The sequence below is a fragment of the Alternaria atra genome (assembly GCF_907166805.1).
Source record: "Alternaria atra isolate CS162 genome assembly, contig: 21, whole genome shotgun sequence".
NCBI lineage: Eukaryota > Fungi > Ascomycota > Dothideomycetes > Pleosporales > Pleosporaceae > Alternaria > Alternaria atra.
In genome coordinates this window covers 4,290,182-4,302,482 of record NW_025091319.1, presented here as the reverse complement: position 1 = coordinate 4,302,482, position 12,301 = coordinate 4,290,182, and the positions used below count along the sequence as shown (strand labels likewise).

General features: G+C 51.9%; 4 protein-coding genes across 4 annotated transcripts; 2 read left to right on the top strand and 2 right to left on the bottom strand.

Annotated features, from left to right (window-relative positions):
* Nucleotides 1-781: 781 nt before the first annotated feature.
* ALTATR162_LOCUS1860 (uncharacterized protein) lies at nucleotides 782-4,483 on the bottom strand (the record flags this gene model as incomplete). Its single annotated transcript, XM_043309460.1, has 8 exons — nucleotides 782-792; nucleotides 842-2,273; nucleotides 2,328-2,477; nucleotides 3,586-3,596; nucleotides 3,677-3,740; nucleotides 3,790-4,151; nucleotides 4,208-4,342; nucleotides 4,390-4,483. 8 exons carry the CDS (start codon nucleotides 4,481-4,483, stop codon nucleotides 782-784), a joined length of 2,259 nt encoding a protein of 752 aa, XP_043165395.1.
* A 399-nt stretch (nucleotides 4,484-4,882) lies between these two features.
* On the top strand, nucleotides 4,883-5,458 carry ALTATR162_LOCUS1859 (uncharacterized protein; the record flags this gene model as incomplete). Its single annotated transcript, XM_043309459.1, has 2 exons — nucleotides 4,883-4,906; nucleotides 4,955-5,458. The coding sequence occupies 2 exons, from the start codon at nucleotides 4,883-4,885 to the stop codon at nucleotides 5,456-5,458; spliced, it is 528 nt and encodes a 175-aa protein (XP_043165394.1).
* Nucleotides 5,459-5,929: 471 nt separating this feature from the next.
* Nucleotides 5,930-6,935, bottom strand: ALTATR162_LOCUS1858 (uncharacterized protein; the record flags this gene model as incomplete). The annotated part of the gene is made up of 3 exons (XM_043309458.1): nucleotides 5,930-6,054; nucleotides 6,108-6,748; nucleotides 6,799-6,935. The coding sequence occupies 3 exons, from the start codon at nucleotides 6,933-6,935 to the stop codon at nucleotides 5,930-5,932; spliced, it is 903 nt and encodes a 300-aa protein (XP_043165393.1).
* Nucleotides 6,936-7,728: 793 nt separating this feature from the next.
* ALTATR162_LOCUS1857 (uncharacterized protein) lies at nucleotides 7,729-11,774 on the top strand (the record flags this gene model as incomplete). The annotated part of the gene is made up of 3 exons (XM_043309457.1): nucleotides 7,729-11,256; nucleotides 11,309-11,472; nucleotides 11,528-11,774. 3 exons carry the CDS (start codon nucleotides 7,729-7,731, stop codon nucleotides 11,772-11,774), a joined length of 3,939 nt encoding a protein of 1,312 aa, XP_043165392.1.
* Nucleotides 11,775-12,301: the final 527 nt, after the last annotated feature.

Sequence of the window (12,301 nt, the reverse complement as noted above, 5' to 3'; positions counted from 1 at the left end):
GAGAAATGAAGGAAGCGGATATGGGATCAACCGTCCGGATTCCTTCGGTGAATTGTTACGAGCTGTTTCGGGCGCGTAATGGACGTATCGAAAGTAAACTCGTGGCGTGTACAGATACGTCGTGATCGAGATGTTGGTGGACGGTATTGTTTGGCTCTCGTTAAGTGTACCTTGGCGCTCGGAAGTTGTCTGTTGTCATTGCAAGCGCCAGTTGATCCACCAAAGCAGCCTATGTTGACTCTGGATCAGTTGGTAAAATCGGATAACGATGTTGATTCGTACTCGGCAGATTGCTTCAATACGGCACGGTGGCGTCAACAACTAGCTAGCATGCGGCGCAGCAAAGCGGCTTGAACAGCAATCTGTGAACCTGGTTGTTGGTACTTCCACGCGCTGGTGGCGCATGCAGACCACCTTACTGCATGCGATTATCTACTGCAGGTATTCTGCATACCAATGCACGTGGTTCAAAGAACATCACATCACTGAAGAAACAATTGTCGGTGGTGGGTTGTCATTCGTAAAATTCGATTACTCCATTCGTACACATGCAAAGCCGACTCTAAATAGCGGATCAACAGTCCGGCTGTGAAAAAGAGTGTACAAGGGTTTATGCATGCCAACCAAAACCAGCAATTGTGCTCGCTACAATTACAAAAAAGTTGGACGCTATCAAATCAAAGACGCCGAAGCAATCAGTATGCGTCTGAAGGGGTAAAAGGGAAATGTTATGTCGTTCGTAAATATGCGTGATGCTGGGGTATCTCTAGTCTATACTTCTCTAACCCAAACCTGGTGAAGTAGTTAGTAGATGGTCTTGGAGTTGAGTGTATCGTGAAACTTGCCTCCATCTTTGCCATATCGCTGCCTTCCTTCCTAGCAACGCTCTTCGCCGTCTGAACGGCCATATCAAGATCATCTTGGTCGGCCATGGTGATCATGTCGCCATCATCTTTGAACTCCACCTTGAATTTATTTCGCACACCAAACTTCTCCCGAATCTGTTGCCAGAATTCGGTAATCAGTTGATCCGAATTGATGAAGACATAACGCGTATCACTAGAGTGAACCTTCACTCTGATCTTGCTGCCTGCACCGCGGTTGCTGCCACCCGACCTGGTGGAGCGAGCAGGTGACCGTCTCCTAGATTTCGTGCGGGACATCATCTCGAACTCAGCATCATCAAGATCACTACCGTCGTAGTCGTCTTCGTCCTCTTCTTCAATGTAAGCTGGTCGCCTGCCCTGTTTTGAACGGGTGTATGCGCCACGACTTGAACGCGCAGGCGGGTATGAGTCATTGTCATAGTAGTCGTCAATGATATCGTCGTCAGATCCACGACGGCGTGGCCTGTAGTCACGATCCCGCTGGTCTCGCTGATCGCGTTGTCCTCGGTCTCGAGTTGACTCTGAACGGCTTGGTGGTGGTCGCTCTGAGGCAGAGCGCTGCGTTGGCTGACGACGAGGCGGCTCGTTGCTACTTTGTTGGTCGAAAGCAGCCCGTCCAAGGTTTAGAGGCTGGGGCTTGGGACCGCCGCCTCGTACGGACTGCGCACGGCTCATGGGAGCATCTGCAGCAGGTCTCCGCTCTCCAGCAGATCTCCTATCACCAGACCTCCTGTCTGCCTCCGGTGGCGGTGTGGGTGGGAACATGTTACGGTTCATCGGTGGCTCTGACTGCTGGCGAGCTCTGCTCTGAAGCTCTGGTTTGACCAGGTTGGTCGCAGCGTAGGAGATCTTGTCTTCAGTTCTGTCGTCTTTTGCGGCCTGTCCTCCTTTCTTGATCTCAGCGCCAGCGAAGCCAGTGAAGGCATTAGCCCGGTCTGAGGCAGCGACAAGACGGGCCTTTCCAAGATAGTCCTTTGTCTTCAAGTTCTTGACCTTCGCTTCATTGGGGCGGTAGACAATGCCGACAGGGATGGAGAAGACGGTGTAGCCCTCTGCTTCCTCCCGAATAGCCTCGTCGATGACATCGTGGTCGGGCACCACCTTCTCTTTAGCCGCGAAGGACAGATCCTGTAGACCTGCGTCTCTTTGCTGGAGGTAGATGTAGCAGAGACCGCGGTTGAAAAGCACCTCGCAGGAGTATAGCTTAAACTTCAGGCCCAGTTGCTCGTAATCGATGTTGTTGTTTCCGCGCAAGTAGAGGAGCGTGTCGTTGAAGTTAGCGAGGGCTTCCTCAAAGTCGCCCATGAGGAAGTTTGACACGCCCTGTTGGAAGTATGCGACGGCGAGGTACTGGTCCAGACGCACAGCGCGCTGGTAACAGTCGACCTGTAGAGCTATCAGCACGTGCCCCTATCATTCGAGCCATTGTCCTCGACTTACCGCCTTCTCGTGCTCGCCGAGTGTGGCATGTATTACGCCGCAGTTGAACAGAATCTTGGAGGTGTCGGAGATCTGGTCAAAGACCTTCAATGCGACGTCGAACTCGTTGTTGTCGTAGCTGGCGAGGGCTGCCACCCAGGTTTCGATTTCCTACCCCACCTATCAGCAATTGAATTCGGAAGGAGCGATTGGGTGCAGGAGGAGGGAGCGCACCTGCTTCAGAGACATGACGAGTGATCTTCACTTGTTACCCGGCAGTATGGTGTCGTCAAGCCTCAACTTAGTGCCTCTCCTAGCACTCCACCGTGGGACGAGGGGTCGTGTTTCTTCTCAAGCGCAAACTTCCTAACGTGCTCGTCTCAATTCCGCCAGATTACAGAGTAGCCGCCGGGGCTTGTGGGTGTGCGCGGTGTAGTGAATTATTATCCGGTAGGTCGTGGGTCGTGGTTATTATGGTCGTCGAGGTACACAAGTAGCTGGTGTGTTGCGCGGGGGAGTAAACGATCGTACAGGTGTGGGAATTAAGGCACAGTTGGGAAGCCGAACGAGAGAGAGAAGGAGGTTTCGATGGCGGTACTCGGAAGAGCCAGGGACACGGTGGGAATTTGGCGGGCGGCTGCAGGAGGGCTACCGGTGGGGAGACCAATTCTGAGGTCCAGCGCGTTTGAGAGACAAGCCTTGGCCGACACGCCGCCCGCCACGCTGATTGGGCCCCTGCACCGTGAAGTCCGAGAGCCACAGCGCTTCGCGCCAGTCCAAGACGCCTCAACCCAGCCCATTGCAGCATGACACCACCGCCTCCCGATTCTCTGTGAGCCTAACGATCCTCTCCAGCGCTTCCGAAAGAACCGGAGCCTGACTTGGTGAGGCCGACTGCCGGCAACGCACAGCGGCGGACATGGGACTGCTGGCCCCTTACGATCATCAAGTGATGGCGTTTGAGGTCTGTAACATGGAAAACCTCCGACTGAGACAGCCACGTGACGATTCAACTGCGCAGCCACTCATCCTGTCGCCTGGCCCTCTCAGGCATGAACGCATGACTATGCCAGGCCTTGCAAAGTCCGTGTTCGCGCAGTCCTAGTTTCGGCCTAGATTTCAAGGTGCATACGTTATCTCTTGTCACCAAACCAACACGGCATTTCGACGGCACTTATGACTTCTTGGTCTATCTTGCTGTGTCTTGGACTCATAGCATGCCACGATCGCGCTGCTCTTCCCTCTCCTGCCAGACCGTCTTTCCAGAACATGAGCATACCGTCTTGTCGTCTGAGGTACCATTAGCATACACCCATCCGAAAGACACGAGCCGCCAGACGCAGAACACGTGGGGTACCAAGAACACTTACTGTCCCAAACTCCAGCGCTACGTGCGATGACACCCACTAGCGTATCCGGATCGTTCTTGTCAAACTGTGCAAGGTCAGAGTAGATCTCAGATCAATTAGCGGGTTTCGCATACCTTGCCGTCTTGCTCTCTCGCAACCACGATGCTGCGTCCGATCATCTCCCAGATGTGGATGGGCTTGTCCAGGAACACAGATCCGACTCCACCCTTCCCTACCTGAACGGTTCCAAAGATGCCTCGACACGGCTTGCCCTCTTGTTTGGCTTTGACATACTCCCAAATGGCGCCGGTAGACTCAGGTCCGTCGGATATGTTGCCAGATTCGCGGACAGTTGCATGGTATGTTCCAGGCGACAATCCTCGTATGCTCAGGTCGACGATGGTCATACTTGGAGCCACTTCAACCATGCGCACGAGCCCTCGAACTTTGTTCTCTACATGCGGTGCATGCGATTCCAGAATGCATACTGCGGCGCCTGCTCGGCTGTTAGAATCATAACACATGCAAACTCTCCATACAGATGGAGCATACTGTCTGATTTTCCAGATCCTCTTAAAATTGCATCACGTCCGGTAGCTTGAATAGCTTCAACAATTGCCGATGGCGCTGCTGTGCCCTCAATAGATACTAGTTGATCCTTGAGGTTGGCAGTGACTTTGTTAATGCCTATATGTTGTTAGAAGCCGAATGACGTGCGTGGGGATCGCTCGTACCACTCAACTGATGCAGAGAACCTTCGATGTCGTTGATGCATGACTGGCAGGTCATAGGCACCGCGAAGATGGTTTCAAACGATGGAACAGTCATTTTGAACGTTGTGAAATCAGGTGTAATGCTGCCTAAACTTTGTGAGGTCAAGTTGTGAGCATTGTGACTTTGCCTTCCGTCGCTTTGAAATCCACCCAGGCCCGAATCCCCGCCGAACATCCATCGATGAATCTGGCATCGGGGCTTATCTTATCGGCAATCCACGTGATTTTCGAAATGTTGGATCTCAGGCTTGGCATCAACATTCACTGCACGCCGACAAGTCCACCAATAGCGCTCGCAGCTTCACCTCCCTCGTCACTGGGGAACTTCAAACTGTAACCCCATCTTATAGCTCAACTGGAATCGGTGTGCTAGGCCATTGACTTCACAGCCCGCCATGTCGCAAGTCATTGGGAAGGTGTGTATTCCATCGGACCTCCGCATCCCAATACCTCTATGATCGCTGTCATAGTCTCCTCGGTGACATGTTCTCCTGTACCTATATCCGAAGCTAAGACTGTAATGTAGACGCGCCTGGCCTACGCCCGTTCATGGCACCACCTCGACATCGGCTCCGACCCACGCGCCCTTGGCCGCGTCGCCTCCGCCATAGCCTTGACCCTCATGGGAAAGCACAAGCCCATCTTCGACCCCTCTACCGACTGTGGTGACTACGTCGTAGCTACGAACTGCTCCCAACTACACACCACCGGCAAGAAGCGCTTCCAAAAACTCTACCGCACACACACGACCCGACCCGGCTCTCTTAAAGAACTCTCCATGGACAGAATGATGGCCAAGTGGGGAGGCGGAGAAGTGTTGAGGAAGGCCGTCAGCGGCATGTTGCCGAAGAACAGGTTACGGAAGGACAGGCTGGCGAGGTTGAAGACGTTTGAGGGGAGAGCGCATCCTTACAAGGAGAACTTCTTGCAAGTGGGGAATGGTGGTGGACAGAGTATAATGGAGCATGAAGATGTCAAGAAGACATTTGTGGAGGCGAAAACACAGAGTGCGGAGGCGCCAGTATCATGACGAGGGCGTGGCCACAAGAGAAGAAGAGAGAGTATACCATAGCATCGGGTGTGTATAAGACATGTAAATCTAGATTACAGGACTTGAGCAAAGTTTGGGTTTTGTTATCTCCTGGCCTTGATTGGTTCTTTTCGCGTCTTACTGTTGAATCATCTCAAGCGATTTCCTGGTTCGTTAAACTATGTGTATAGTTATGAGATGAGATATGTTCAATGCACTTGGAAACTTAGCAAACAGATTGATCATGCACCTTCACATCACACACATGGGGGTTCCACAGCGATAGCGAGCAAAAAATTGAATTCCGCCTGCTCGCAAAATAGATATTCTACTCTCACTCGTCCCCTCCGTATCAAAAGAAAATGTGGTATAATATTCTACTCTCGCTCAACAATCTTCCTCTCAAAAGTCACTTGATAACCGAAAGAAATATACAAGAAACCAAAGTGTAATGGGAACTTGCTGTTATATCTACAGCTTCGACTTGGTACCCTTGCGGGTGACGGTGCACTGAATGAGGCCGTTGGGGTCAGATTGGGGAGCAAAGACAGTAGCATCCTTGCCCGTGTTCTTGATGCCCTTGTGCCAGGAGAGGTCTGTTATCATGTTAGCGGCTTGATGGGAACAGGTCGAACTTGATATAACTTACCAACTTCGAAGTAGTGCTTGTTGGGCAGCGCATAGTCCACAGCCTCGACCTGGGGAACAGCAGCCAAGATCAAGTCACACATCTTGTACATAGTCGCCTGTACACTGGCACTGTCATCCTCGGCAAAGACCTTCATAGTGATGTCCCGTGCCGCATTCCATGCAGCGTTGAAGTCAACGGCCTTGGCCTCATCTATATTCTTGAACAGCTTCCATTGCCAGCCTGCCTCAATCTCTGTGCTCAAAATACGGTCCCATGTCTCGGGTAGGCGCGTGTATTCATCACGGTGGAAGCCATGGAATGCTGATCCTGTACTCTTCAGTACAAGGAGCTTCTCGATCTTCGACCGAATAGAGACACCCTCGTTCTCGCGGGTCACGGACTCGATTACGCGGGTCTCTTCACCGTCGCGGAAGAATGAGTGTGGGTGGGCTTTTCCGTCTATAGTCATGCGCGTCCATCGGTGCTGAATAATCTTGACGTGGGCGGCGTGAATGTGAGGGTAGGTCTTTACAAAGTGGTCGCCAATGATGGCAGCGAATTGCTCGGGTGGGTCTATAGGGTTTTGTTTTGCGAGAATGTATGTCGTTTGCTTTTGCGTATCGGTCGCAACTACGACGGAGTTGTCTGCTTTGGTGTATCTGAATCTTGTCAATATGTGTTATGCTAATATTGCGGTGCGAAAGCGTACGAGGTCTCAATATCTCCTTCGAGTAGGACGCAGACTGTTTGCTCAACAACCTTATGAATGCCAGTATTGGGATCCTTGTCGACCTTGTAGAGGCGGACATTGTCCTTGCCGTAGCGGGCGTAACTGAGTTGAGACATGGCGAGAGAAGCTCTTCAGATTACAACAATAGCCTAATGTACTTGAGATAAGGGCTGAAGATATAGGTAGTTAGGTGGTCAATTGGAAGCTGAGGGTAAGTGGATGAAGTTATCAACAAGGGCGATCAAAGCTAGATATACTTGTGAAACGGCACCTTATCTGATGGACGGCACACGGAGGACACCGAACTGTATAGGAGTGGTTTGCGATTGAGGCACGAGCAAGCTATGGACCGTCGGCAAAGAGGCGGCGAGAACGCGTTTCGATTCGTTGACATGGCCATCGGCGAGCTCCGGTCGAGGGAAGAGGCCCTGGACAGCGGCGCAAGGCGCGCACGTGACAGCCTCCGAACAGCTCCCCACCTAAAAGATGCCGCAGGCACGATGGGACTACGGGTCTTGAATTATCGGCATAAGGAATTCGGCGCCGTGTCAGGCCATGATGGTGAGGTGTAAAGCCATAGGGGAGATCAGATAGACGCGAGCTCCGTCTTACCAGGGTATGGAAATGTGCACGTCCCTTGTCCAGCAGCCGCTGCCCGCAACACGTCGAGATGGCTATGCAGCGCACCATGCACCATTCACTCACACTGTCATTACACCAGCTCCACACTCCCTAGCCTCTGCCACAGCCGCTCCTTCCCCGAACCTTAGCTACACTTCCGCTTTTGGCCAGGTACCGCAACAAGGACGACATCACCCGTGCCCGCGAATTGCTCATGAGGCAAGAAGAGGGCACCGCCGAAAGACAGATATGCGATGCGGTTGGCGGGAACACGGTTAAGGCGCGCTCATGACGCCATCAGCTCGCTCCGTAAACACACAGGCCGACGCCGCCGACCAGACCTCTCTCCTTGCGCCCACGACGAGTAGAGATGGCCGCTCAGCGTCGTCGGTCGGCATGGCCAGCTCGCGGGGTGGCCAGGCCTCGTATGCCTCGTATGCAACTGCCAACACGGGCCCTGGCAGCTTCAATACCGCTCTGATGCGGCCCTCGACGGCGCAAGACGGTCGAATACGTCCAGAGTTCGACATGCATGCAATCACTGTGGGGGACTATGACGGAACAACGACTGAGCAGAGGCAGGCAGAGCTGCAGGACCAGATTGAGAAGGAGACCAAGATCAAGATTGGATCGGAGAACCTGCTCGAGGCATTGAACGCTAAGAACGCAAAGGATAGCAAGAATCAGAGACTGCAGGTCGAGGAGCAGCTCAATATATCGAACAGAAAACTCGCCCAGTTGCAGTCAGGTTTGGCTGCGGAGAAACAGAGAGCAAAAGAAGTCAAATCACCGCCAGCGGATCCGCAAAGCAGACTCTCATATCTATTCCGTCGGAACCTCTCACGTTCGCCGTCGCGGCATATTGTCCAGAAAGAAGTAGGAGAGGAGGAGGAGACGGAGTCGCCAACATTCGTTCTGGCTGAGATATTGCAAGCTCTGGAAGTTCAGGGCATGCAGCCGGAATACTATGTGGAGAGAGCCAACTCTCTGGTCCTCCTCTTCAAGCGACATCCCACGCTAAAGTACGACCTAGCCTGGTCCATATTCGGACTACGAATGCAAACCATGCTACTAAGCGATAGCCGTGAAGTTGTTGCAGCGGCATATCGGGTTATGCGCTATTCTTTCACTGATCGCAAGTCTCTCCGAATTATACGCGCTCTTCACACAGATCACCTTGTCATCCTGTCGTTAGTGAAGGAGTCCAAAGCTAGTGTGGAGCGCGAACAAGCACTAAAGTTTGTCCGAGCGTTCCTTGATGTCAAAGGAGGTGTTGAGGAAATTGCTCGCGCTGTGGTTCGTATCATCGTCGCAGTGGCCGAACATGCAGAAGACCGACTGAGGAATATTGCAACGCTGACCCTGGCTGAAATCCTTGTCCGGAAGCCGTCTCTTCTGGTTGCAGCCGGAGGCATGGGCGCTTTGGCTGATGCTTTAGGAGAAGGAAGCTACCACGCTGCTGAGAGCGTTGGGACTTCGTTCCTCTATCTGCTGGATACCCCTAGAAGACGTCGCTTTTTGCGCTCTGGACGCGAGTTGGAAGCGCCCTTTGCCATGTTCACCGATGCAAACACGACTCATGGGCATTTGCACGAAGAGAAATTGAAGGTCAATGCCAAGGTCATTGGATCTTTACTACGTAGCTGGCCCGGACTGCTCACGCTATCTATGAACGACTTTCTTCCTCTCCGATCCTTACTTTGGTCTTTACAAATCCCTACTCCCCACGTTCGGAACATCATCTTAGAACTATTGTTCGACCTCCTTAGGATCAAACCTCCCTCCTGGTCTTCGTCTTTTCTTGCTGGCCGACGATTAACTACATATGGTCGCGTCACGAATCTGAAGAACCAGCAGGTCAAAGATACCTCAACTTCCAGCAGCACCGAGGACGATACCACCAAGTGGAGTTTACTGGACCACTACGTCTCTGTAGTTTTGGCGGCATTTCTGCACGCTGGGCTGATGCCAGCATTACTGCTAGCTGAAAAGGATTCTTTGACATTGCCGTTGAAGCGCAAGACGACATTACTGATTGGCGAAGTTTTGAAGATGGCGAATGAACTGTTACCCCCATCGTGGAGTGCGCAGCTTCAGGTACTCCCACAGCTTCTTCATTCAGCAGCGAGATTCGACTCCGAAGACCGCTTCGTCGCGATCGGCACCATATATCAAGTGGACAGCATCAACAGAACTCTTTACCGATCCGGACCTACATCTCTGTATAACACTAAGAGTACTACAATCTCCGACAGTACCTCGACAACTAGGCAAACTGACCATGCGGCAAAGTTGCAAGCCGCCATGCAGGTGGACGAGGCTCATTTTCGCAACTTAATGGTCGAAACCCAGGTGTTGAACACGGTTACGTTCACGAAATGGAAGTGGGATCTCATTCTGAACATTATCGAAGGTCCCCTGCTGAATCCTAAACGCCTGGATGAGGCGATCAAAGTAACCAAGTTCATTCATCGCGTCCTGGGTTTCTATCGCCCATTCAAGTATCGTTTCTCTGAGATCAAAAACACCAAACCAAACCAACGATACGTACGAGCCGGATGCGCCTTGATGCAGAGTCTTCTACAAAATCCTGAAGGTGTCAAATACTTGGCCGAGAGCAAGTTTATCCGACAGCTTGCCGAGTGCTTGTCTCATTTCGACCGCATGAGCGGTCTGACCTCTGAATCGCCTATATTCCAGACGGAACGTATGAATGAGACGCTTACTGGTGGCTACTTTGCGCTCTTGGGTGCTCTGACTAAAGACGCTCGAGGCATCAGTATTTTGGAACGATGGAGAGTGATCAACATGTTCTACCACATCGTCGAGCTCAATGACCGCGACGACTTGATTCGAACTCTTCTGAGTAACATGGACTACACCTTAGACGGCCATCTACGCCTCATCATCTCGAAAGCGATGACATCATGCTCCAAAGAAATTCGCATCTTTGCAACTAGATTGTTGCGCAAATATGCGACAAAGCCCATGGGGGTGAGCAGCTCTACTAGTGTAGCGGAATGGGCCATTAGACTCCTTGTGACACAGCTTTACGATCCGGATGTGGAAGTATGCGAGGTCGCGATCAAAATATTGGAAGAGGCTTGCAACCAGAAAGAGTCGCTGGAGTTTGTGGTAAAATGCCGTCCGGCGTTGGATCATTTGGGAGAGATTGGTGCTCCACTATTACTTCGGTTCCTCTCAACTTCGGTAGGCTACCACTATCTGGACGGATTGGATTACATCACGAGAGAGATGGATGATTGGTTCTTGGGAAGAAACGATACTTATGTGGCCTTGATCGAGGCCTCCATGGCTCGCGCACTCGCGGACATACCCGAGAAGCCGTCGACTCAGTTGACTTACGACGACACGCCTGAACCAACCGACTACGGACTTGTGCCACCACATTTCTACCGAGAGCTGACTAGGACCAAGGAAGGATGCAAGCTACTCAAGCAGAAAGGCCATTTTGATGAGTTTGCAGCGACCATCCGAGACTTTGCATCGGAGAACGACGATCCGGAAATTATACTCAAAGTCAAAGGTTGCTTGTGGGCAGTTGGTAACGTTGGCTCGATGGAATTAGGTGCGCCTTTCCTTGAGAACTCGGATGTGGTCAAGTGGGTCGTGCAGATTGCCGAGCAGTCAGAAGTCATGTCACTTAGAGGTACAGCCTTCTACGTATTAGGCCTGATCTCTCGGAGCCTTCATGGCCAGGAAATCTTGTTGGAGTATGGTTGGGACGGCGTCGTCAACGACTCTGGCGAGGCGCTAGGCTTTTGCCTACCGTTAAACTTCAATAAGCTCTTTGCGGTCAGTATCAGTTTTTCTTTTTCGTCTCGGTCAATGATCTAATACGTTATAGATGACACCCTGGGTTGCCCAGGCGGAGGACATGAGCTGGAACCCCAATGCAGAAATCAAGGTTGCAGTCACCGACAGGGATCCAGTGAACGCGCGTATCTTGAAGCTTGCGACTGACCTGGGTAATACAGTGCTTGCCAAGAAGGCAGCAAACGACTTACAGGCGTAAGTAGTCCCCTGATCAAAAGCTGAAAGTCACGAGCTAATGTATGCTGCTTAGAATCAAAGCTAGGAAGGCACCCGGGTTCAGCAAGCCTGCGATCTTCCACAAGGTAATGCAGATACTAGAAGCACATCACTTCCGTCTCCCAGCATGCCGGTTCATGCTAGACCTGTTCGACAAACGGGTTCTCGAGCAGATTGTGCTAGAGGAAGAAGACGACCGGGAAGATGAGTCGAGCAGCGAGTCAGACGTCAGCTCGGACGTAGACCAGGCTGGGACAAATGGTGCATCTAGGACATCGTGAACTGGTGTTCGCAAGAACGAATCCGAGGTTCCGGAAATGAGCGTTTTGGAGCGTTATGTACAGGGATGTCAATGTACGATAGTCATGTTCTATGTTAGTGGAGCCGAACGAAAGCGTGCATGGAGAGTTTTCTTTTGCATATGGAATTCCCTGGTACGTTTTGGAAGGCTTGTCGAGAAAGCATATCCACTAGTTTAGCGCTTCATTCGATTACGTTTGGCGAAACTGGCACGGCAGCCAGGAACAGGAGCGTCGAGTGATGTTGAATTGAAAAAAATTCTCAAAGCATGAAAGGTGGCTTTTAGACCCGCGGCCTACATAGCCACGAATAGACGGCGTTGTGGCTTGCAAAATGAGTGAGACACAAGACGCAAGCCCCACCCGTGGTGGTGGATGAGTGAATGCAAGTCGTCACGACAATCGGACCCTTTGGGGGATGTACAGGGTCTTCGTTCGGCAGCGGCTAGTCGTTTCCGAGCAAGCCCTAGGCGCGTGTGTGTGTACACTTTGGAAATCATGGGATTGAC